The sequence below is a fragment of the Chironomus tepperi genome, unplaced genomic scaffold (genome assembly GCF_022539635.2).
Source record: "Chironomus tepperi strain 1889 unplaced genomic scaffold, CSIRO-AGI_Ctep_v1 contig_298, whole genome shotgun sequence".
Classification (NCBI taxonomy): Eukaryota; Metazoa; Arthropoda; class Insecta; order Diptera; family Chironomidae; genus Chironomus; species Chironomus tepperi.
The window spans coordinates 2,184,388-2,212,343 of record NW_027226420.1 but is presented as its reverse complement, the minus strand read 5'-3'; the positions used below and the strand labels follow the sequence as shown (position 1 = coordinate 2,212,343).

Sequence of the window (27,956 nt, the reverse complement as noted above, 5' to 3'; positions counted from 1 at the left end):
AATAGACAAGATTTTGGAAGAAGCTGTACAACACCCTCCTAAATAAGAATGTCCATCAAAACGGCAGTTAGAGGACCATACTTTAAATAAAGTTAAGAACCACTGAACTCGATTTTAATCCACAAATTACTTTTATTTGAGCTATTTTTAATTCCAAAATTGACGATTACAATCACCATATTGCAGTAATTCGACTCAGTAACCTCTGACATTCAAATGACACTTAAGATGCCGGAATAGAATTCGCTGAAGTCGTTCCAGTTGGTGTCTTTGGTGCAACCGTAGATCGTCTATATGCACCATTCCTTTGCCGTTGGGGTCTCTGTCTCAGCTTACTTGGACTTGCTCTGTATGGCTCGGTTGGAATGTCTGCTGTACTCGGTGTACCTCCTGTACCCCAACCAACACACTTTTGGCTTTTTTCTGCTGTTGTATTGGTTCCTTCGAAATGATCATCATAATCAACTTTATAATCTTCATAATTGACTTCATCAGCATCATCAGACCATGAGGGTTGAATCCAATACAGTAATGTTAAAGTTAATAGACACAAAATTGTTCTCATTCTATTTAAGTATATCACAGTAGAAAAAATGAAAATGAATTGATCATGAGGAAATGCTGCACTTTTATAGACTATATGGTCATTAAAATTGCGCAATATAGCAGTTATCTGTGATCTAATGATGCATGATCTCGTTAATGTCTATTGTTTGCATTTTGAGCTTTAATGACAAGCTTTAGTGATTGAATTTGAGATTAACGATTGATTTTGTTGATGACGGAAGAGTTGCAGTGTGAACAGAGGATTTCCGTGTCATTACAAGCCTGAATAGGCGTAAAAACAGAAATAATTGAAAAATTTGAGAAAATTGAACTTCCTGGTGTGAATGGATAAGTCAATATCTACTTGCAGTTATTTAGATGCCACATTGAGTTCAGAGTTTGTGGAGACTAGAGTTAATTCTCTACTTGATGCCACCAGATCAACTAAATACTCTAAAATTTCAATTGCTTTTTACTTCCTTGTCTGGGGCGCACGATAGTCTATTGCCGCACGTAAGCAATGTCTAAAGACAGCTCTATCCTGCGAAACCTTCTGCCAGTTCGGGATATTAAGGACTCTAGCGTCCTTTTCAGCAGATCAACTCCAGGAATTCATCGGTCTAATCCAAAATATCAATTAACTCATCCAATTCATCACATACATAATAAAATGCTGATTCTTGTCAAAATTTGCTCAAATCATTTGTGACCAATTTGGTATTGACATTCAAATTATTATCAGAATTTGGATTATGCATCTGTAGACACACAGTTTTTATCAACATAAAATTATAATTTAAATACAAAATTCAATGTCGTTTTCTGTTGACTTTTTAAACACTCAAATATGTGCTCACTAAACAGGAGTTGTTTAAATTGTCGTGCTGCTGTTTGGTTTCTTTTTTGAGGGAATTTATGAGAATGTTGTTGATAGTCGGAATGTTGTGGACTATTGGATTGGAAAAATACTAGTATTATTTAGTTTAAGAGGCAATAATGTCTTGATGTATCCAAAGAGGTGAAGTAGAGAGAGGTTGACGGGGTTGAACGGGTTGAATGAATTTAATGGGTTGACCGGGTTAACTAGGTTGATCAGGTTGACCGGGTTGACTGGGTTGAACATGTTGACTGGGTTGATCAGGTTGACTGGGTTGACCAAGTTGAACGGGTTGATCGGGTTGACTCGTTTGACCGAATTAAAAGGGTTGAACGGGTTGCCTGGGTTGACATGATTGAACGGATTGATCTTAATCTGATGTCTGAGGGGTAAAGATAAACCTATTCCACTTTACCTTCTTGGATATACCCAGATATCAGGTTCAGATCAACCCCTTTCCTTTTTTGAACAAAATTCTTCAACTGTCTAGAATTTTTGAGTCTAAAATCCCAAAAAATCATTCAAATTCGCCGAATTCAACTGGACTTCTTCTACCCTCTTTCTACCTCCACCCCTGTCCATCACCTTGACAACACCACTACCTCAAAATTAATAAATTCAAAGCAGGAGTTTCAATTATCTTCAATCTAACTTTCAAGCTCCTCTTCACCTTTTTATCCCTTCACCGTTAGTTTAAAGACCTTCTTCTTACCTTAAACTTATTAAGGTCATCTACTAATTAATTTGTAGATGAAAAGCACAGCACAGATGATAACAAGAAGTTGAAGTTATGAAGATTCTTAATCCATAACCATAACAAGCACATGAAAAATTTGAATTAAAAATGAGAGAAAAAATTCAATTCAATTTATTGGTCCATTAATTCAATTCCTTCCTAAAGGCTTGATGGAATAAAAAAAAAATTCACATTTAATCACCATTAAGCAGGTGAGAGAATGAGATGAGATAAAAAAGGGTTAAAGGTTCCTTACTTTCTATCTGCTGTTTGTTTTTTCTTCAAAAATCCTTTTTTTTGTTCTAATTTAAAGCTTAATTTGGGTCAACTGGATGTACGGATGGTGGATTAAGCAATTTGTCTTAGAGTGTTTGGCAGATGCATAGCCAAATAGCGCTATGTAGTCATCAGGATGTCCTTATGTTGCTGGATTGACGACAAGGAGTGAGGGTGTCATTTAAGCAGCACTATGCAGTCACCAGAGTGTCGCTATATCGCTGGATTGACGACAGAGCTAGAAAATGAATTGGATTCTTCTATGGAAAATTCTACCAGAATCAATTCAAATTCCAGTAAAAATTCGAGCCGACTTCAAGCTCTGGTTGCCGGCAAGGCATGAAGGAGCCCTTACGAATGGTTTCGGTCTCTTGTTATGGCGTAAAACAAGAATTCCATCACCGTACAGATCTGGTCAGATGATAAAGTAATTAAGAGGTTCAAGGTTCGATTCCTAGAATCTTATATAAGATTCCTGTTCATTCAATTTTATTGATTTTTTTGTGATTTTTTCTTTTTAATTTCAACTGCGCCAATAACTCCAAAAATCTCCACAACTTCCTTACTTCCTCAAAAACATTTCAGTCAGTCTTAATCCTCTTCCACCCAGCCCCTTCCTTCTTTCTACAATTTTCAAACAATACTCATTCAATCTTTTCTCATTCATATTGAAAGTAAAAATGTTAAATGACCCATGACATAAAGTATTTAATCACTGCTGTTGCTTGTTAACATCCAACAAAAAAATAAAAAAAAAAAGGGTTTCGAATATTGAAGTTGAGGAAATTATTTCGTTATTTTCTTTTTGTTCTGTGTCATCAAAATTATCACATCTGTCCATTTTGATTAATTTAGAATGATTTCCATGACATTTTTCAGACTTTACAGATGGTTATCGGGAAATTTTATTTCTGATTGGCTTAATACGGATGTGCTTTTTGGATGAGGAGGAAGTTGGATGCTGGGATTATAGAATTGAAGGCAATTTATGGGGTGGGAGGAAGTGATGTGTAAGATAGTTTGCCATATTGGGAGGAAGATGTATGTGACTAGGTGGTTGAGGAATAGGTCTGGTAGATTATTGACTCTAGTGATTAGCATGAGGACTTGGGTTCGATTCCTTAGACTGATCTGTAAGAAGGCCAGAGAAGTAACACATAAGGTTTCGATTCCTACCGGAAACAGATGTCCAAATATATCAAATTGCTGTCTAATAGGTCCCCCTATAGCAATGGTAGTGCCAATGTTGTTCAAACTGATTTGCGCCACGGCATACCTTGGTGGGATACCTCAACCTGAGCCACACACGACAAACCTTGATGGGAAATCTCGCCCTCAACCACACACGGCATACCATGGTCGGAGGCCTCGGCCTAAACCACATACGACCTACGGTTCATGGAATTTCCAAAAGGGGCATACAGTTTATACAACACTGCCCTAAACTCTACCGGAACATGCTTCATCGCTACCTCATCGTACCGTACATCAGCATACAATTCTCAACAATCTATATCTCCAGCATTTCATATCCAAGAGAGCCAACGTCAGAGCTTTCAAGAGAGCGACTTACAAACACTCTCAGAGAACCAAAATACAAAAAGCTCCAACAGAAAAGAAAACATGCGAGTAGAAGCAAGCATGTGAATGAAACAAAAATATTGAATGTCAGTAAGGTATTGTCTATCGTACGGTTCGCATTTCCAAAGAAGTGTGTTCATGGAAAATTCATGAAAAGTTTGTGGATGTAAATGGCAAATAAAAAATTAATATCTTGTGAATTTACCGTTGTCATTGCCAAAGAATATTGCAGATGTGGAATAAAAAAGATAAAAATCAGTGATGAAGTAATTGAAGGCATTGAACCTTAAAACTTGTTTAAATTAAGTGAAAAGAAAATTGTGAAATTTGTTAATTAAAGCTTACAAAGGAATACAAAAAGAAGTAATTGTTTTTATAAGCATAAATGTCCCTAAAAAAATTGAACTGACATCATAATCTTCCATAACAAGGACTTGCTGCTTGTTTTTATTAAAATGACAAGATTCAAAGTTTTTTTATTTGGATTAAATTTGTTTTGGAATCTGGAACTTTTTTCTTTAAGTTTTGTGTGTACTTTAGGGCAGGGGTGCGCAACCTTTTATTTTTTAAGGCACAACATGGACCTCCACACCATTAAACCTCGACAGAGGATATATACTTCCAAAAACTTCAGGCAGCACCCAAGTGTGCCGCGTCACAAAGGTTGCCCACCACTGCCTCAACGTATTTGATTTGATTTGAAGTTATTGGACTTTATGAGGATTTAAATTCTATTTTATGATAAATATGAAGATTTAAGGGAGGAAAAATTGTTATTTACGAATCTTTTAAATTGGATATTACAAGAATATCGTACAATTTATAGCGATTTTACACAAGAGTCAGAGATTATTTGGTACAGATACATTTCTAGCATGCATTGTAGTGTCTAACTGCAATTGTCATCTGATTATGACATTAACAGAACTATATCTACTCTTTAAATGGCATACAATGGCAATAAAAGCTTGCAATTCTGTTTAGAGGCAGCTTAGTTCTGAATAGGTGCCAATTTCATGGGTAAATCCGGCTTTAGACCGACCTTCGTAAAAAAGGGACCAGATTAAGTTAGAATCTTATCCAACAAAGCTTGTCTTGTTTACCACTATACTTATTAGACATACAGCCTTCAAATTTTCACTGTCAAGTCTACGCTGACCTCCTAGCTGGATCAGACTTGCATATCAGACACCTACCTAAGAATTGCACAATCATCAAATTCCTACACATTTAAGATGCATGCCTGTTCCTAATTTGATATAAATTTTCCAAGAAATTAATCTCACGAAACTGTGATCAGGTCACACAAAGCTTGCACTACTCTACTTCCCGTTCTACTACTATTCATGTAAAGCAATAATTAACTGGATGTACTTAATGAATTCATTCTGAACTTAATTGAAACTCTACACTTTGTTTTAATTATTTTTTTTTTCCTTTCTGAGAGTTTCTCATTCTCAGTTGCAGAAGTTAGTGCTATTAGCGTTGGTTGAAAAACTTTGGCTGCTCTTTTATACGACGATGGTGTGTCGTGAATGAATTAGATTCTTTTTAAAATCAGATTCTATTATGAATTGGGAAATGGTTAGGGAGAAAATCAAGGGGTGGGTTTTTGGGGATATATTAGCCTGTGACTCCTCACCCCTCTCCAATTTTAAACTTTTTCAATTTTCTAAGCATAAAGTCAATCAAACTTAACCAGCCAAATAGTATAATATGTTCCAAAACAGGAATGCATCCAGGACAGGGGGAAAGGAGGGTTTGGATTTTTGGTCTCCTTTCTCCTAATTAGGACAAAATTCTTAAATTTGCTAAGAGTTTTTGAGACAAAAATTAACAAGCATTTAAAAATTCCAACCCTACCAGGCAGGGGTGTATCAAAAAAGGTGGGGATTTGGGTGTAGTTTTGAACCCCTTCCCTCTTTTTGTTTGAAATGATTTTGGAAATTTTGAGACTGAAATGACCAAATTTTTTACCAAATGCAACCCGATCAGCCAATTCCAAAGCAGAGATATATCAAAAAAGGTAGGAGGGGTTTTGGAGGGTGTAGTTTAACCCCCCTTTTTCAACAACTTGACATTAGTCTTTTAGACGACTAGTCAATTTGCTAAATCACAGCATTACAACTACTAGCTATCCATTTTATCCCCAAAAAGCTCTTTCAAAAGCATATCATTAAACCAATGTCAATAATTAATTCCAAATTCCAAAGTCATTACACCAAAGCTATTAACAACCACGAGATTTTCGTCACCCAAATAACCAACATCATTTCCATAATTCATGACAACAAATCGATCCCAAAAGATCAAAGCAAAATTCTAAAATTAGCCATCACTCGTTGGTACAGTCTCGTTGTGGATATATTACATTAGCAACGAACATCCACAGTCCAAAGGATTCATAAATTTCAATTTTCATATTTTTCTGTAGCTGATGTTATAATTTGAAACTATCTGACATCATCATCAATTTTAATTTTTTTGAAACTTTTTCCATGCTCAAGTTCCGTGCTCGTCATCCACATAAACCATATGCATGAGAAAAGCTTAAATATTTGAGGGGATAAAATTTATTATTTTGAAATTTGTTTAAAAGGAGCAAAAAACTAGCGTCAGAAAAATGAATTGTTCTGCTCACTTCCAAAAAGTTGTTGGCGCCAATGCTTGTTTTTTTTTGTTATCTTCTTTATCGCGTGAAAATGAGAATGATGTTCTTTTTGTGCTTGGGGGATATAAACGTACTTCTTATGCATTTTTCGAAGAAGGAAGAAGAGAAGAGAATGTATTTTTGACTGATGTAATTGAAGCTTGAGGCTGTGTGTCAGTGAAACTTTTGTGATGTTAGAAAATTGAGTTGGAATATTGGGGGATGTTTAGGTTGATGAGACGTTTGAGTCTGTGGGAGTATAGAGTAACTTATGGGTAGTATGAGAAGGATCTGCTGATTCTTGTAAGGAACTTAATTGTGATAGGTTATAGTTGGGTAATTCTATATAGACCCTGAATCCGAATGATACTGTGAGCTTCAAAGTAAAGGCAAATAGGGTCAACGCAAGCTTGAAGCCGGGATATCACTAAGTGTGTCTCCAGACTAGAAACAAATTGGCCTTGCACCCGATTCCATACCATTTATGTACCGTGTTTGGTATTGGTTATTGTCAATTCGTAGCGATAGAACCAGCTTCAGATGTCAACTGAGGAAGACACTTGGCGTGATTGCTCTTTGCAAACTCCTAAAATCAATTGCTTTACTGTCTCTGTCATCAGACACTTTCCAAAGGAATCGAACCTACAGACCCAATGATTTCCCGAAGCATGAAGCATCCCCTTACAACTAAGCATTAGGCTGCTACCCAGAAACATGACAAATTACTTATTTATAATATTAATATCCTATGATATATGTTTATAGTTCCCAAATAAGCAGCATATTGCATTTCTCAACTTTTAACCATTAAAAGGCTTCTTCCACCTCCAATTTCCCCATGTTCTTCCTACTTCCTCCTCTTTAAAAGTTGAAATATATTTTCACTTCTTTCGACAAGACTGAAAACTTTTACTTTGCTTCCTTCTTGTTTCATCCATTTATTCTCATTCTAAACTATATGTATGTATATTCAGAAGACTACTAAAAGTAGTAAAAATCGTTAGTTGCAGTAGCTTTGAATACTCTCCACATAAATCTTCTTCTGTGTATTTGCTTTCAGCCTTTTTTTTGCGGCAAAAACATGCCATAACCAAAAAAAAAAGAAGTATATAGCCAAGAATAGAAGAAGGAACAATAAAGTAAGGATAAAGGAAATACAAATGGTGAAGTTAATTTAATTTTCGAGCTTTTGCCAAAGTTAAACATTCAATTGAGCACAAAAATTGTAGTTTTACCAACAGAGAATCACCTCCCCATCCCAGCCCAACCTCCTCTTGTGGAAACTTTTCAATTTTATTTGAGATTTTCATTTTCTTCTTGTTATCCCAATTTTTTTTGGTTGATTTGTCAACAGCGATAACAGTTTGCTTACATTTTTCGTGATATTTTCCTTTCGCACAAATTTATTTTTTCTTTTTTTTCATCTTGTTTGGATTGAAAAGTTTGAGAAAGAGAAATTAAGCATGAGAAAAAAAATACCATTGCTCGCTTGACTTGTGTGACACAATAAGGGTTCTCCGATAACAGTCATTCTCAGTAATATGTACGAAAGAAACTCATCGAATTATATTGAGGGAAATAAAAGGAAAGCTGTCAGGGGATGGAAAGTTTATGCACAATTGGGTTAGTTTAGTAATGATGAGCGATATTAAGGCATAGTTAATTCATGATTTTCTTAACGAATTCAGTCTTCTGCTCATCGAATACAGTTCCTAATTTCAGAAAATGACTGTTATCCAGTTGCGGCATATCTAAGCAGAATCTAAGAAACATTATAGTCCCTCTGACCTTGCCGTAATTACTCACTTCAATGTTCGTACAGATCATCTGATGATCCATTGCCTTTCTCAGTAGACGTCGTTATTTGCTTTAAATTGTCCTGGTTGAATGTTAAACTGACATTCCTGGTTTTACTTAAAGCTCAGTTAGCTTAAAATGTCGCTTCTATTTCGGAACGCTTTTAGGGAGAGTTGAGACTTAGAAGTAGAAGCTAGATAACTAAATTGGGATTTGAACCGACATAATTTGACGAAATTGTTGCATGATGCTTAGGAAATGATGCTTAGGAATGATGAAATATCCTAAAGCAGTTGATTTGAAAATTGATGATTTATTGCGATTGAGACTCGAACCCTTAATCGTTAAGTCGTTGAACAATGTTGAAATGTACCAAGCTCTACTCCACTGCGCCACCAGATGTCTCCTCTGGATTTTATATTTCCCATCAAAATATCAACATATATGTATCAGCATCATAAGTGTATACCCCTCACTGAAAATATCTAGACATATATCCAGCTCCAAAGGAACATAACACAAGTGAATGAATCCAAGAGATTAGTATAGTTTTGTGGCCAACATCTCCAAAATTCCTCAATCCCATTCCATTTATACATAATCCTTTCTCATTCCATTCCTAAATTCCCTCAAATCCTAAAATGAATATGTTGATTCCCTTAAATACTTGAGCCATTTTATTGTCAACTGGATTTAAAATAGTTTAAATTAAATTAAATTCTCACAAATTATTTTTTTTTTTCTATTTTAAAGCCATAGATGCCATGCTGGCTTTCATCTTGAAACAAAAAAAATTCCATAGTTCCATAAAACTTTTCTTCCATTTTTTTTTTTCGTTCCATCGCAGCATTAATAAAAAAGTAATTAAACATGACAATGCTGTCGTTTCTGATAAATTTACATAAAAAACCATGAAAAATAATTTTTTTTTCCATCCGAAAAATGTTCACATCTTGTCATCAACATGAATAAAAACTATGGTAATGTCAAAGACTATGGAGGCGGACTTAAAATGACTTTTGAATGATTTCTCTCGTTTGGTAACGAAATTCAGAGCACATAAGTAGCTGTAATAGAGAGAGCATTAAAATTTAATCAAGATCCAATTGAGAATCGTAAAAAAATTTATTCTAGAGCAGCTTTAATGTTGGATTTTGGAGCTGTGATGCAGTGTTGTACAATCTGTGCGTCGCGACACAGTCGTGTGACATAGGAAGGTAAGCCTCGACCAAAAATCACACACGACATAAAATTCATGACATTGTCACAAATTTTTATGTCATACAAGTGTGTCGCGGCACATAAGTTGCTCACAACTGCATTAATGCGTGTCTCAACTCAAAAAAGTTTGTCCAGCACTGATTTAACAAGACTTACGTCTCTAACAAACTAAAGATGATGAATTCCAATGAAATTAGACTGCAACCATGCTACATGCTACATGCAATGTTGTAAAACTCATAAAATGTGCGACATTAATATTCAATAAGCAAATTTCAGTCCATATGGAACTTATGCAAGCACATCCACAATGAAAATCTTTAATATTGATGGCGTATGTCGTGAAACAAAAAAAAAAGTTGGACCACTTTATTTCTAAATGGCACATTTTTGTCATCACATGAAACTATACTTACTTACTTACTGGAACCATGCTCCGACTTGGAGCCTAGGTTATTACAAAAGGCCTTCCATCTGACTCTGTTACTGGCCACATCACAAAGCTTGTATAAATTCTCTGTTTTGACATCTAATTGACATTCCCGCATCACTGTTCTACGCCAAGTTGCCTTTGGAGCACCAGGGCGTCTCTTTCCTTGTGGATTCCATCCAAGCGCGGTGAAACATGTTTGTGTTTCCATCCCATTTACGACACATTCTCTAGTGTTTCGTTTTCGTAGCGTGTGTCCTAACCATCCATACTTTCGTTTGAGGACTTCCCGATTAATGTCTTCCTGACCAGCTCTTTGCAGCAGTACTTGGTTTGACGGCCAGTCAAGTGGATCACCAGTCCACCATACTTTTAGTATACGTCTATAGCAGCGATTCACAAAAACCCGTAACTTTTGTTGAATGTCTGTAGTTACAAGCCAAGTCTCGCATCCATAAAGCAGCACCGACTTGACACATGCATTAAAGATCTTCATCTTCAGTGACTTGCTTATGATGGTGGATTTCCATATATTCGAGAGTCTCATAAATGCACCTCTCGCCTTCTGTATCCTTTGGTCCACGTCCTTCTTCGTACCGCCATCTGCTGAGATGTTACTGCCGAGATACGTAAAATGCTCAACTCGGTTTACGACTTGTCCACCGATAATCAATGGACTATTGTTCCTCGCGTTGACTCGAATCTCTTCCGTCTTTTTGACGTTGATGACAAGGCCCACTTTTGCTGATTCTAATTCAAGATCTCTGAGCTTCCCTTGCATGTCCTGATGGGTATGTGCCAGCAAACACGCGTCGTCGGCGTAGTCCAAGTCTTCCAGACGATCATTTAAGGACCAAACGATTCCTCTTGGCTTTCCTCTCGTCGCCGAACGCATTACTTTGTCCATAATAATTAGAAAAAGTAATGGTGACAGTAGATCTCCTTGTCTGACTCCAGTTAGTGACACAAACGACTCTGATTGTACCCCATCGTGCAACACTCTGCATCTAAATCCATTGTAAGCTTCACGTATCAGCCTTATGAGCTTTTCGGGAACTCCTAAATTTCGAAGTTCAGTCCAGATGCACTCTCGATCTATTGAGTCAAATGCCTTCTCGTAGTCTACAAAGACGAGGTAAAGTGCTGATTGCCACTCGACTGACTGCTCTACGATGATCCTCAATGTGCTAATTTGATCGATGCACGATCTGTATGGACGAAAGCCTGCCTGCTCCTTCCTCAATCTTGTTTCGATTGGTTCCATTAACCTCTGCAGTATCACAGCCATAAACACTTTACTTACAACTGACAGGAGTGTTATTCCTCTCCAGTTATTGCAGCAACTCAAATCTCCTTTCTTAGGAAGTTTAATTATTAAACCCTCCTTCCAGTCTTCGGGATATTGCTCTAGCGACCATATCTCGTCAAATAGTGGCTTAAGTATGCTTGCGGTAGCATTTACATCAGCTTTGAGGACTTCAGCTGGTATCTCATCCATTCCTGCTGCTTTGCCGTTCTTCAGTCTTCTTACAGCATCGATAATTTCCTTCTTTGTAGGAGGACGAATGTCTACTGCCAAAGACGGTGGGTTTGCAACCTCTTCCACACATATGCCATCACGTTGCACATTTAACACTTCCTCAAAGTGCTCTTTCCATCTGGCTGCTTGTTCATCGATGGTGACTAGTACTTTTCCATCTTTTGACTTGATTGGTACTTGCTTCTTTCCTGACTGGACACCAAGCTCTTTTATGGTGCAATAAAGGTCCTTCATATTCCCAGAGTCTGAAGCTGCTTGTGCTCTTTCTGCAAGTTCATTTAAATGTCGCCTCCAGTCGTTTCTTATTTGCCTTTTGACTCTCTTATTCAACACTGAGTATTGCTTATTCAATTCGGTAGCTCTCGACTCACCAGCATTCAGTAGCTCCACATGTACTTCCTTCCTTTGATCAATGGTATTCCAGGTGCTCTCACGAATGTAGTCCTCACGCTTGTTTTGCTTTTTCCCTAACTCACTATCGCAGGCGCTTACAATTCCTTCTTTGATTTGCCTCCACTTTCCGTCGATAGAGTTGTTATCGCCATTCGAGATACTTTCCTTCATTTTGGTGACAAATCGGGATCTGGCTACAGTAGACTTGAGTTTTGTGAGGCAAAACTTCTTTCTTGTCTGAGCGATCTTCTTTACACGCTTAAAATAGAACCTAAGCTTCCCGATTATTAGATGATGATCGGATCCAACATCGGCTCCACGCTTATTGCGGACATCCAGCAGTGCTTTGCTCCATTTCCGGCTGATGCATATGTGATCAATCTGGTTCTGGTCTCGTCGGTTCGGTGATTTCCATGTTACTTTGTGGCAATTCTTATGAGGGAACAGAGTGCCACCAACCACCAAGTTGTGACTTCCACATAGTCCAATAAGGAACTCTCCATTCTCATTTCGCACCCCTAGTCCATGCTTGCCCATTACATGCTCCACATCTTCATTTGAATCACCTACTTTGGCATTGAAATCTCCTAACAGCATTACCATATCTTGCTTAGGAACTTTAGCCAGGGTCTGGTCAAGTTGACTATAAAAAGCTTCCTTAACCGTCAGTTCCTTGTCTTCAGTGGGAGCATAGCACTGAATAATTGTAAGCTTCTTATACTTCATAAGTAGTCTTACTCTGATAATCCTGTCTGATACGGGCTCCCACTCTAGAATTGAGTCTCGAACTGCCTTGCTTAGGAGAATCCCAACTCCTCCACTGTGCTCGGTTTCCTTTCCAGAGTACAACAGTAGAGTACCACACGGTGATGTCATTTGTCCAACGCCCGTCCACCTCACTTCACTCAGCCCTAGCACATCTAGTCCATATCTACTGAATTCTTTGTTCACCTGTGCCAGCATGCCTTTCTGGAAGAGTGTCCTGATATTCCATTGTCCAATCGTTGTCCGTGTTCGTAAGCATTGGGTTGTCGTTGTTAATCCAGTCCTATTATCCTTTTGTAATTTTCTTTGTACAGTTAAATTTCGGATATAGCAAGTTGTAAACCTACTATACCTAGCCTGTTTGTGGGGCTGCCACCCTACAGGCGAGGAGTTTGAATAGGCTTTTAATCTATTCTTTAAAGTACTTATTCCGGCACAGCTTCGGTCGCCAGCGGTGTTCTTAGTGAAAACAGGAAGTACCACGAGAAGGTGAAACACTTGACGATTGGTCAGTCACCGAGTCAGACCGACGACCTCCCCAACTTCCCTATCACATGAAACTATGGCAGATGTTATGATCGCAATGACCTTCTATTAGCTTTCAGTCTTGATATCTTTATGTTTTATGACTTTTGTGGGGATTTTTTGAGGATGACGAAAGTGATTTGAATTTTATTTTGTGCTTTATGTTCTTGAAGAAAATTTGGTGATGCTTGTTATTTTATCAAGCTTTATAGCTGATTTTTTGGTGGTCTTACTGAATATTTTAGAACACAGTGCAATAAAAGAGCAACTCATTTGCACTACTTCTGTCTGCAACAGTTGTGCGACATAATGTTCTGTACGCAACGGTTGCGTACCATATTAAAAATCCTCATACAACAGTTGTGTGCCATATTGAAAATCTTCATACAACAGTTGCGTGCCATAAAATATTCGTACAACAGTTGCGTGCCATAAAATCTTCGTGCAACAGTTGCGCGCCATATAATATTATTCCTAAAATCCTTTCAAAAATGCGCCTTAACCTCACATTCTAAAGAAATTTCATCAATTCCTCCTCATCACATCTGACATTACAAGACATTCTTCTTCAAACAAACATAAAAATCGTCGTAGGGACATTGACAAAACGAAGCAGCAACAAAGAATAAAATGAAAAATGACTTTTACTAGACGCAGCTGACAATGTCGTACACATGATTAATCTCAAACATCGTAAATTCATGAAAATGATTAGTAATTCCTGTGAAATACGTGAAAAGGGACGAGAAATGCACAACACAGGATTCAAGTTAATTAAATCTTAAGGAGGTAATTAAATGAAAAGTATTTAATCAACAAGGAAGCTCTACGTTGCCGTGATTTAATCTATCTTTATGTTGCTCATCTCAACCTTCCTTTTTTCTGTGTTGTGTCTGAGCACGGAAAGAAAAAAAAATAATTTATGAGGTTGGAAACTGAGTTATGTCAATAAATTATGTGTCTCTTACTCGTCGACAAAAGGAATTTTGCTTTGTGTCTTTCCTTAAATCGTGCACCTTAATAGAATAATCAAAGCACATGCACAGAAAGAGAAATGAAAACAGTAAAAGCTTTGGCTTTTTTGGAGAATACAAAAAAAAAAGTCAGAGAGACAGAAAGACCAGTAAATAAAAATGCCACACAAAGTGAAGCACAGAGATTTTCATTTTCTCTTTAATTAAATTTTATTTTTGCCAAATCTACTTCAACTCAACTTTTTTAACGCGTTTTTCTGGCCGGATAAGAGGTTGTTGGCTGCGTTTTGTTTGTCTGTCTGTCAGAAAGCAGTCAAATGAGTTCAAATGCTTTTTGTCAGATAATTTTCAAATATTTTTTGGCCATTAATTTCCAAATATTTTTATGGCAAGCAACTGTTGTACAAGAATATTTATGGCACGCAACTGTTGCAAGGAAATTTTATGGCACGCAACTGTTGCACGAATAATCTCATTGTGGCGCGTAACTGTTTCGTAGAGATTAATATTACATGTCGCACAACTGTTGTGTTTTGATTAATGCGCAACTGTAGCAGGCAGAAGGAATTTAGATGAGTTGCTTTTTAATTGAACTGAGTCCTAAAGTATACAATAATTCCGTTAAGAAAGCAACCAAATCGCCTCAAATATTTTTTGACCGTTAATTTTCAAATATTTTTTGACCGTTAATTTTCAAATATATTTTGAATATTAATTTTCAAATATTTTTTGACCGTTAATTTTTAATCAAATTTATTTAAATTTTCCGTAAAAAATGCGCTTTAATCCCCCACCTCCGTCCACCACTAACTCAAACTTTTTTTATCTCCCTGCTAATCTGGCATATCTTTTTCTATGTAGTTTGAAAATTACTGTTCCTTCTCATTATATAATGGTGAAAGGAGAAGAAATGGCAAAAGAAATAAAGACAAATTAAGTTAGAAAAAGAAGATAATCCCTGCTGATAATTTTTCTTAATAATTGACTCAATGAATATTTTAATATTATTGTAGATGAGAGAGGGATGAAAGTTAAGCCATTTAGAAGATTTTTTTCGGAAGTGGCTTTTCTTTTTGGATGCGATAAGAAGGCTAAAGGAAATAATGAACTTTAGATCTACTTTTGAGATGTGAAATAAAGAATTGTAAATGGATGAGACATTCAAAAAGGGTTTGGTATTGCAGCATTGATTGGTCATGAATTATTTATATATGAGGATATGACATCAAAGGTAATATAGTATCAATCAATGACACTTTTGCATCCGATAAAAGAACCCGGGATTGACAAATATTGATTTAGTTGGGGTTTGAAGCAGTTTGAACAATGAATATGGATTTTTTTGCTGTTTTATATTGATTGAAGTGTGAGGAACTGAGGTTGTTGGGAGTTCTTAGAGATTGAAGACTCCTGGCTTCTTTGACTATACGAAAGACTTAATTGGAGTAGTTAGAGTGATTCAAATATTTGAGTTAATCTCAAAATTCGAATAAGATTCAAAAAGTTGGCAACTTCCCTAGAAAACCCACACAAAATCTCAATTTTAAAGCTGCATCCTTCAATAGACTAACTTAAAGTTCCACCAACGACCAACAGAAGTTAGCCATGCACTTCAAAATAGTAATCCACATAACACATTCCACGAATAAAAAAACGGCATTCAATTACTCCTTAGAGAGCATTTACGATGTCGTTATGACATAAAATGGACTTTACTGCATTCACATAGCGACAATCATGAGAATCACTTAAAAGTCAAATTGCTTTAAAATACATCAATTCAAAGAAATGTCCCATGGAGAATGAAATTGAGTTTGGCTTCATTTTCTTCTATTTGAGTTGTTTAAAATTGAAAATATTTTTAGAATTTGAGCACTCAGACTTAAAGTCATTCAAAATATACTGAAGTATGTGAATTTAGGATCAAATTTTCTACCTTAATCACTCAGCAGTAAGGCAATAGAAATACGCAAGAATTTAATTTTAGACGAAAATTCTCACATTTAATGTAGATACTTAAAAGAGTTTGAATGATAATTAAATACAACTTTAAAATAGAATATAATGCAGTTGTGGGCAACCTGTGTGATGCGACACACTAGTATGACAAGTGAGAGGCAGCACACTAATGTGAGAGATGAAAGTCGGCACAAAAGTGTGAGAACTGAGCACTAGAATGCTTCCACACGCTATTATGCCGCTAAATGATGATAATACAATGAACCGTATGCTGTCTGCGGTTTCTGTCACCTTAGTCTTACCAATAAGGTGTTCCGTGGAAAATAGAAGGTTGCCAAGCACTGAATCTAATATGAGAGTTTAAATCGCAAAAGTTCAAAGTTCTCTTCTCACGCTTTAACTGTGTATAATTAGCCTCTGACGACTTGTTGAGCAGCAAGAATGTTATTATAAGCTTTAAAATACAATTTATGGAGAAATTTCACTCAATTTGCTTGAACTGTTAATGATTTCAACTGAATTAAGCTTAATCTTACTTTCTAGAACTATTTGCAACTTGATCTACAGCCGTACTGATTCCCGATACTAAGAACCCTTGTTGTTGTCATCACTACTATTCCGTTCCCTTCCCCAACAAACCCAATAAATTTCATTACACAATGTAACTCTCCAAGGAATATTGACGCAGCCAAGGAGGAAATATCAATAAAAATCTTGACATCAACAACAAATTAAATTTTTGAGAAGTTGTTGAGTCATGATGATTGTCACACTTACGACTATACATGTCAACATGAGCATTTACCTCACTGAATAACAAAGTTGGTCAATATCACGTCATCCTGCACGTCATTAACTCTGCTTTGTACCGTAAAAATAGATTTAATAACTTTTATTTTTGTATTCATTGATACTTTTTATTTTAATTAAGTATTAAATGTGGTAGTAAGGAGGTTGATCAGATGAGTTTTTAACGTATGTCCCAATATGTAATGTAGTAAGGCACAAATTCAGAGATTGTGATTCACAAAAGCTGAATTGAATGAATATGAAAGTACAAAGACACTCGAACCCAACTAGTCCTTAAGCCAGTGGGTGAAGATAATGCACTTCCAGGCATAAATGTATAGGTTGATCGTCACTGACGAAGACAATCAAATCTAACTAGTGGTGAAAGCTACGCTTCTAATTTTATCTTGACTTTAAACTTAAATAGGCGAACTTGAAGTAAACCTTACCCCCTTCCATAAAACACGGGAAAATTTGAATTCAAAGCAAACATTTGGGGATTTGGGCAGACCTCAAAATTTACTCGAATTTTAAATGAAAAATTCAATTCGAAACCCCAAAAATTGAACAAGTTTGTCCAAAATTAAGTTTCAAACTCAAGTACGAAGTGACCATCAGATAGCCACCTGACCAATAAATCTTCTGAAATCTACTTCCAGCAGAAAAGCACTCCATAATAAGCAAACGACCCCATCAAAACTAGGGTTTCTAAAAACGGGAATTCCCAAGATCAAGAACGGGAACAGAAACGTGAATTCCCGAAATTTCACGGGAACGGGAATTCTGGAAACTCTTAGTCAGAACATCTCTCAAAAAAAGAAAACAGCAATAAAAAATGAAGTTTCTCTAAAAAAAACTACGTCGGCGACCTTGAGGAAGATGAAAATGATGTTAGTTCATAACAGCCATAACAATAATTTTTATGAAGACTTAAAAGTAATTTTTCTAACAAAAAAAAACTGTTTCTTTTTTTTTTGGTTATTTCAGTTACAGCAGCCGTTGTTATCCAACCCGGCAATAGAGTATTAAAAATTTCATCGAATCATTACAGCATCACGCAAAACGTAGTGAAAAGTGTTATTAAAAAAAAAGTTTTTTTTTTGTGTTGTTTATTTCCACTTTTTTTATTTCGGCTTTCGTAAGTTAGCTGCATCCAGCATACGAGCACAGCACAAAAAAAAGGTTTTGTGAAATATTCAGTGCGATGAAGTAGAAAAAAAAGAAGATTAAATTGTGTGTGTTACTGCCTAAAATAAAAAAAGAGAGTTCTAAACAGAATCAGTGAATTGAAAATAGACAAATTTGAATGCATGTCCAGAAATAAATATTCACGAGTCTATGGTCGCATTCAAACTGAAATGAATTGCTGATGCAACTGTGAATGTTTTGTTATTAGAAAAAAATGCATTGATTTTTTATCAATGACGGATCTATAAATTGAGGATATTTTAGTGCGTGTGTGCATGTATATGATTTTATGGAATATTCAGTATTGTGTCCACAAATATGGAAGTTAAAAACAGAAGGCGACAGGAATCGCCATTCAAATGCTTAAAGCCATTGATTAGAATATGGGGACTTGCAACTGCTATTGGTGAGTAACTAACTAGATGTAAATTTAGAATTTTAAACGGTTTTTTCTATTTTAAATTCAAAACTCTGGAATTCAAACTCTTCAAAATTTGAATTTGAATGTTTTCAAAATTTGAATTTCAAACTTTTTAAGTTTTAAAATTGAAATATTCTTAAATTTGAATTGAAAACGATTTAAATTTTGAAATAAAGGTTTGAATTTTAAACTTTTCAAATTTGAATTTGAAACTTGAATTTAAAGATTTGACTTCAAAATTTTAATTTGAAACTTTTGAAATTTGAAATTTAAATTATTAAAGATTCTTAATATTTGAATTTGAAACTCTTAAAATTTGAATTTTAAACTTTTTAATTTTTGAATTAAAGTTTTTTAAACTTTTGAAAATTTTCTAAAATTTGAATTTAAAATTTCAAAATCACACTAAATTTTCAATTTAAGTGAATATTTTAAAATTTAAGTTTTAAACTTTTTAAAATTTAAGTTTTAAACTTTTTAAAATTTGAATTTGAAACATTTCAAAACTTGAATTTTGAATTAATTTTTTTGAAATTTGAATTTGAAAGTTTTTAAAATTTGAATTTGAATTTGGAACTTTTCAAAAATTTGAGTTCAAAAAATGAATTTGAAACTTTTAAAATTTGAATTTGAAGCTTTTAAAATTTGAATTTGAAAAGTTTTAAAGTTTGAATTCCAACTGAACTCTAAATCACTTTCTGGAATTTTTCCCAAATTTTCAATTTTCAACTCTCATCCCTTCCAATACCAAATCAATCTCAGCTGTCAAACGCAAATATTCACTACATAGAAGTTCGCATTCACATGAATTTATTATTCGTTGCATTTTAATATTCATTTGTAAGCAATTCGAATGTCACTCCATTATAATTCTTTCAAAGTAATTAATTAGTGATTACTATGGCGCTCGTTTGCATTGAACTGCCCGCCCTTAGTAAATTAACTTTGTTTTTTATCTTAAATTACATTAACACTTAAGTGTGTAATTTCTAAATGATTGCTTTACAGAAACTCAATTCCGTACAATTTTAATGATGAAATTTGAATTTTATTACGGAAAGTAAACTGAAGGTTTATAAGATTTAATAGATATTGCTTATAATTGATTGTTCTGCGCACTTTATCGATTAACAAAGTTTAATTTTCAATATAAATTAAGATCAATCAGCTTTTTTTTTTGCATTTTTAATGACATTAAGCCTATAAAGCATCCGAAAAAAGCAGCATACAAACACGTTTTTTTCAGATCTCAATTAAATGAAATTATTAATTTTGATTGAATCATTTCACATGCTGCTGGGGATTACGTTGCACAAGCAATTTGCACGGTTTTAATTTACATAAAGCTTTAAACATTTAACGCAGTTTCCGAGCGTGATTGTGCAGGCTATGATGGATTTTTTATTGTGGGATTTCTTTGTATTTTTTTGGGAATTGAAAGCATATACATGATGTGGTTTGGGGGGATTAAAAGGAGAGTTCGAACTTGGTATTGATAGTTCAATGACCGTTTATATCAATTGTCATCCATAACTTCCCTCAGATGGCATATAAGGCTGACTTAATCGTTAACTTCCATTTGCCAATCTCCAATATGAATTGAAATATTTTTTCTATCGACTTCTTCCTTCTAAGAACTCTTTGGTCGAGAAAATGCAAAAAATCTGGCTCTAGATCAGCCTAACTCTGACCTGGTGGCAGGATGTCATTGAATCACGGAGTCACGATGGTCTGGTTCCGCAGTTTTGCTTTTTCTATGCCTTAAGCATTCCGAATGTGGTTTTTATCAATTTTTCGTGACAATATAGACTTAACGGTGATTTAAGACTAGACCCTAAGGTAAACCTAGAACATAGACAGGACATACCCAAGACAACAACCCCTTGGTATCCAAAAATCCAATTTTTCAACATATTCCCCTTCCAAACAACCCCAACAGACTCAATTATCTCAAAAAACATAACATATGAAGATTAATAATAAAGCTAGGCCTTCAAGGAAGCAACAAAAAGAATGCAAAATTTCAAGATAAAATTCAATATGTGTATATAAATGTTAAATATTTATCCATAAATATGATGAGGGTGAAAAGCTGTTGCTACTTTCAAAACAAATGTTTTGTATTCTTGAAATTCCCTTGTTTACTATGCCAATAAAGTATTAAATTGACCTAAAAGTATTTTGGAGAACAAATCGATTGAAATGAATTTAAGTTAAGCTTATGATGGAAAAATGTATTTTATTTTCCAATATTTTATTTAATTTTAGTATGAAGGCCCGTCAAGCATGACAGAAAAATGTTAATTTGCTGGTTTTTTGGGCTTCTATGAGTTTCATTAGCACCAAAAGGAGCCATTCACTCATTACGGAACGATTTGACTCAATCTCGAACTCTTCCATAACCCCACAACCCCCTCTCCCTCCTCACCCTCCTTAGACCCTAACACAATAACCAAACAGCCTCTAAACTATCAATTCAGCTATTTGCATCACCAATATCCATTAATCCAATAATAATGCGGATATTCATATACAATGAGTAACATAATCTATGATTGCTATTTTCAATGCAGATTTTTCAACAATATTTAATCAAAAATGAGTCTTGTTCCGCATTAAATAATTCACATTTTAAATAATTTGTGATAATTTGCAAAATAAATTCATTCAACAGCTGAAATAAATTTGTTGTCAATTGTGTATCCACTAAGCATGAAAATAATTTGTATTTGGAATGTCCTGAATGGTTTGATTATCAATGATGTTAGACAGAGGTGTAGTTAGATTGTAGCATTTTAATGTTGGAATTTTTGATGGGGAGAGGGATGTCTGGGGAGAAGCAGTTCTAATAAAATTCTTTCATTTTGATATGTTCAGTATTGTCTCTCATTTGAGGGATTTATGACCTGGCTCTCTTCTTCTAAGCATTACGAGACCCTCTTCTTCTTTTAACAGTTATGTGGCCCTCCTGTCCTCCCCTAGGCGTTACGTAAATCCTCTCTACTCATCTAACCTGACGCTTCTTCCCTGAGCTTAACGAGACCTCTTCTTCTTTAATCGTTGCGTAACCCTTTACTCCTGCCCTAATCGTTACGTAATTTCTGAATATTCTCTTAGCTCGTTCATCAATGATCAATACATTGACATCACTTCTGAACAACCCCCCATAACAAATAAATCAATTATCTATCGATTCATTCAACAATCTAATTCCGCAAAATAATCTAATTTTAATTAAATTGTTTGCATTCATATAGATTATATCCAACAAAACTATGTAACATCATAAATAAAATCAAAAATGTTTTATTATATGCCGTAAATTGCTCAATTATGGATTCAATTTAGCGTAATAACTTTTCAATTATGTTTCAATAAATTTTAAATTTATTTTATTCAACAGTTTCGCAATTTGTTATGTTATTCATATGCAGCACGTGATGTAATTCGGCATATAATTTCCTAGAATTTCTGACGCCTACCAAATTAATTATTTAAATTAAGTCATTGTCTTCTTACCCTCCAGACCAAAATATATTCCCAGAAATTCAAACACATCGAACACACGTTTAATGAAAGCTATGAAAGCATGTGACCATAAAGACGAAAGTAATTAAATTTAACAAGCAATATTACGCATTGACATTAACATTGATTCAACAAACATGGGAGAAGAAGTGGAGAGAGAGAAAAAGAGCTTGGATAATTAACGCGAAAGCAAAATAAGAAAAAAAAAGTACAAAGAGCAGCGAGAGTAAGCGAAAAAAAGTATAAAAAAACTAACAAGTACGTAATATGTGAGCAAAGTTTCGATCGGCATACGGCGTTAGATAATGATTTGGATTTTTATTTAAAGTTTAGATTGGATTGAATACTACTATGAATTGTATGTAAGTCTAGAGTTTAGTACGATGGGTTGATGGCCTTTTTTCAAGCCTTCATTAGCAAGGTGTTACCCCGGTGAAGGGAATCTTTATCATATTTAAGCTATGTAGCTAAGTAAGGTACTTAGTATGGGTTCTCGATTACTACAAATTCTTGAGATTGGATCAATTTTGAGATATCTCAAACTCAATCTTATATGGGAAACACTTGGCACCTAGGGTAAATCCTAGTAGGTCTGACCAAGCTAAGGCACATCATGCTGGGGATTATATTAGGGATTTCAGGGTCAAATCGGAGATACTTGAACAAATATTTTCAAAACAAAAATAGCAGAGTAGCCTTAAGTTTCCATATAATCCATTCTAAAAAAATCTAAACACTTCCTCAAAGAAGGACTACTTTTGCCCCGGAGCTCAACTCTAGGAATCCAAGGCATGTGAAATCATCTAATCAAGTTTACCGTAGTTTAGTGCACTAAAGTGTTTTTCACTTTAGTTATTGCCTTAGATTAACTTAAAGTCAGAGATGAAGCTAGAAATATATTGAGAGGATGGATGATGAAATGTTTGAAGAAGGTTTGAAATTAGAGAGTAGGGTTAGTATGAAATGTTAAATGGACAACATCAAGCCACCTTTCAAAAACTCATTCTTACCTCCTCCTGATTCCCTCTGCTTTCTTCTCCTACTTCCCCCTTGCTTCTTGCCTATTTCTCCCCTGCTTCCTTCTATTTTGCCCTGCTTCTCCTTGCTTACCCTAGATTTTCTTTGATCCCCTTGCTTCCCCATGATTTGCTTCCCTACATTCCCCCAGCATCTTCCACTCCCTAAATAAATCCCTAAGTATAATCTTATACCCTTGGTATACGTCTTAGCAATATCAATAGAGTAAATTGACCCTTAATAAATCTCAGATTCACTCAACCAGTCAATTAGACAATACAAATTCAAAACCTCCAACAACTCTAGAATTCTCAGCTATAAAAGAATAAATAAATGAAAATAAATTAAGCATTTATGAATACCCGATGGAAGTAAAATCACTGTAAAGGTGAATTGTGTTAATCTCAACGATGTGTTTGTAGTACAAAACGTTACGTAAACGAGCAAATAATTCCACTAACGTAATGCGATTATTTTCATCATGATCTTGTGTCTTTTTTTTTTTGCTCTCTCCATCTCCACACTCTCCACACCGTAATCGATTCATAGTCGAGTATAAAGAAAGAAAATTATTGTGTGCATGCACAGCACAAAAAAAGACCTTAATTGTTTATTACATTTTTTTTCTCATTCTCAGTGATTTGCGGAATCGGAATGGATATCCTGATGCACGGCTATGAAGCTGGTATATATCTATTGTAAGCATTAATTTAATAGAAAATTATTTACGAGATTTTCATGAATGTGAAAATTAAATTAAAATCACAATTTAATTCAAATTTTATTATATCCTTTATTTCTTTTCATTCTGTCGCTGAATATATCATGCAGATTATCTGCAGCTCTTATATTCCTATTTGAAATCAAATGGGTGATAACGCTTTTCCTTCAGCTCATTTGTACGAGGTAAGCTCATCGTAAATTATATTTTTTTATTGTTTGTTGAGCCTCCATTTCCGCCTCTTATTCTACACACTTAATACATTTCATTTTTTTTTTAACGCTTGTGTCTATATGCAAAGCAGCAGATTTTTTTTTTTTTTTATTCATCCACACTCCATTTTAAACAATTTTTTCTTTTGCCTCAAAAGTAATAAAGGGGAGAATAAGGAGAAAAAATTGTGTAGATTTTCATCTCTTTGTCAGCCTGATGCTTTTTGAATACGGTTCTTTTGTTTATGTGATTTGAGTTTGAATATTGAAGTAGATAATTAGAGTTGAATGCATTACACGATCAAAGGGGTTTCATCATGTTATTAGGCTTTGAAAGCTACTTTGTCGTCAGAATCTAGAGGGCTAATTCACTAATATAGTCACATGGAAAATTGGTTTGTCGAGTACGACGCCCCGGGGTAATACTCTCACTTAATATACAGCATAATAAAATCCACCTTCAATCTTGATCAAAAGGAGCTAATAAAACGCCCCGGGGTAATACCCACCAAAAGAACTGCATTGCAAAAAATCACTTATAAACTAGATCAAGAAGAATTTTTGAATAATGCCCCGGGGTAATGCTCGCATCTTATGTACTGCATTACAAAAACCCACCTCCAGTCTTGATCAAAATAACGCCCCGGGGTAATTCCCTAACTTAATGTCCTGAATTGCAAAAACCCACTTATAATCTTGTTCAAGAAGAATTTACTAATAATGCCCCGGGGTAACACTAGCACGGTATGTATTGCATTGGAAAAATTCTCCTAAAAACGTGATCAAAAGAACGCCCCGGGGTAATCATTGCGCCTAATGTACTATAGTGCGCAAGCCCACCTACGATCTTGATCAAAACTAACTAGTAAATAATGCCCCGGGTGGGTAATACTCTCACCTTAAGTACTGCATTGCAAAAGCTCATCTAAAATCTTAATTAAAAGTACGCCCCGGGGTAATCCTTGAACCAAATGTACTCCATTGCACAAACCAACCTACTACCTTGATCAAGAAAAGCTAATAAATAATGCTCGAGGGTAATACTCTCAACCAACTCTAAATAATGCGCCTCAACCACATTTCCGTCACAATTTCCCCACTCATTTTCTATTTAGCTTATTTTCCCATCCAATAGCACTTTATAATTTGGTTGTTACCTTCATCTGCTTTTTTCCCTATTCACTTCCAGCATAATTTCCTCTCTACTTTTCATTTTAAAAGCACGCGATACGATGTTAGTGAAATATGCTAACGACACAGCAACCTATTTGACAATGAAAATTGGATGCTTTATTGTTTCCGCAGATATATTCATGCATATACTCATATCATAACGATTTTTTTTTTCAACTGCTGCTTTTTTACATTCCTGTAAATGTATTTCAATTGTATTATATATTCACTGTGGACTAATAAATCTCCATTTCAAAAAAAAACTGGATAAGGGCGAATGAGTGGATGTGATATTTACAACTAAACAATATTTTAGCCTGTTTTTTTAAAAAACTTTTCAACTATTTTTTTTTTTGTGTCATTTCCTCTTTTAATCCCCACAGCAAAGATAGAAATTCATTATGTTTACATTGTTGGAAATGGACAGGAGTTTTTGGAAGCTGGCGACTTTCATTTCCCTATGTAGCATTAGGTGTAGCACTCATCATGTGGCCTCATAATCTCTGGTTAAGTTATGTCGGTGGAATTCAACTGATAATGTTAGCAATATTGAGAATGTTTACAGTATTTAGAACGAATATACGAGGGAGAGAGGATAGTCTGCTACCAGAATTTGATGAAAGTACTGACAAGTAAGTAGATCTATTGTTGAATAATAATTAGTGGAGTTTGTAATCTCTAATAGACAGTGAGGATGGTCAAATGGTATCTTAGTGTCATTTGTGATGCGTATCGCTGTGTCATTTGAGAATGTTCATGGTCTGGTAAGGGATTATGATGTATGGAAGGCTAGGAAGATGTACAAATGATCATTCAGGTTGATGCACGAATGATGACATAACTTATATATGTCATTTTATCATATGATCGGATAACCCCCGATAGCTCAGTGGTAGGAGCATGCGACTGAAATTCATAGGGCAAGGGTTCGAATCTCACTTGGAATCCGTTAATCCGGAATCTCAATTGAAATCCTGATTGAGATTCGAACCCACACTATCGAGGACAGTTCCAATCCACGTTATCCTTCCTCTGAGCTATCAGGGTTCATTCGCATATATGGCTTGATATTGACATATTACCATAAGATATCATTGAACTGTAAACTTATTTTCCAGCTTGTCTATCCAAGCTAAATTCCAAGAATCATTAACATTCAGCCATTAAAAATGCACATTAAATTCTCCTACACATGACTCTAAAGCAGCAATGAAAGTTATTTAAAATTCAATTTTAAAAATTTCTCATTCATGCTGTAAACAGCAACAAGCATCAGCATCATCCATCCCTTAATAATAATCCTCATCTTCTTTTTGTATTTTTCATCAGTAATTTTGTAAATTAAAGATGCAGAAGCATTCTATTACCTAAAATTTACCTTCTTATTTCCATCCCGACAGTATTTTTTCATGCATATATATTTATTTTTATTTATGTTCCATCCAAGCATCTTCCCAAGCACCGGAAATGCTGAAATGTTAATGAAATGTTTCTTTCCTTTCTACTTTTATGACTTTTCTCCTTTTTTTTCGTATACTTTACTCGAACAGATACGACATACTATCAGATGGATTAGATGATGTTACAACAGATAACAACAATACGACAATTTTACATAAAGCACAACCGACACTTGAGGATGAGGAAGCACTCGATCCAATAGACAACGAAGACAATGATGATGATATTTGACAAGACGCAAAGCTCAAGACAACACATGAGAATAACAATAATGAGAATGAGACAGAGCATAAGGAGAAACGACAACAGCAAAAAGAACAATCTAATAATAGTAGTAATATACATAAGCTCCGACATAAGGTTCAACTCACACGACCATATGTTGCTTATGAGCCATTGAATAATTGTGATAGTCTTAATAGAAACTCAACTACATGAGAAACTCTCGATTTGTAGTAAAAAGGATGTATTTGTACTGATATTATCCCTTGAAAAGGTTTTGTCGGAAGATTATTGTTTTTTTGGGGTAATTTGAGGAGTGTGCTTAGTATTGATATTGGCTTAGTTTGAAGTGCTTCAAGGAAAGCTTTCATCAATAATGTAGAGTGGAAATGGTACTCATAAGACATAATAGCCAGGGGTGATTAATAGTTATGATCAAGAATGTCATTGGAGAGATAAATTGAATTCTTGATATATTGATTTTAAAAGTAAAGCTTTCGATTTCGAAAGTTAAATTTTAATTTCGAAAGTGAAATTTCAATTCCGAAAGTTAAATTTTTGATTTCGAAAATGAATTATTTTATTTTTAAATGCAAAATTTTCATATTCGACAGTGAAATTTTCAATTTCGAAACTAAAATTTCAATTTCGAAAGTGAAATATTTAATTTCGAAAATGAAATTTTTAAGTTTGAAAGTGAAATTTCCAAAATTGAATCTATTACTATGGTATATAACATAATATAACATAAACTGACTGAACAATAATCTTTTAAGAATTAACAACCATTTCCTAATTTACCACTTCTTTAACTAAATATTTACTGCTGAATACATGATAATGCTATAAGAAATTGTACGTGTGAAAGGTAAAAAAGCTTAGTTCACGATAGAAAAGTAAACTCGATGAATGTTTTAGTGAAAGTAATAGAATTAGTGGTAAAATCACATCAGT

General features: G+C 34.8%; 1 protein-coding gene across 2 annotated transcripts; it reads left to right on the top strand.

Moving 5' to 3' along the window:
- Window positions 1-513: 513 nt before the first annotated feature.
- On the top strand, window positions 514-27,610 carry LOC139092193 (uncharacterized). 2 transcript variants are annotated; one of them, XM_070642520.1, is made up of 7 exons: window positions 514-2,371; window positions 2,473-4,379; window positions 18,047-18,653; window positions 23,851-23,911; window positions 24,045-24,119; window positions 25,703-25,951; window positions 26,870-27,610. In XM_070642520.1, exons 3-7 carry the CDS (start codon window positions 18,566-18,568, stop codon window positions 27,009-27,011), a joined length of 615 nt encoding a protein of 204 aa, XP_070498621.1. In that variant the 5' UTR covers window positions 514-2,371; window positions 2,473-4,379; window positions 18,047-18,565; the 3' UTR covers window positions 27,012-27,610. The 2 variants fall into 2 exon arrangements, with proteins under 2 accessions (XP_070498621.1, XP_070498620.1); XM_070642519.1 differs by having other exon boundaries at window positions 514-4,379.
- The last annotated feature ends 346 nt before the right edge of the window (window positions 27,611-27,956 follow it).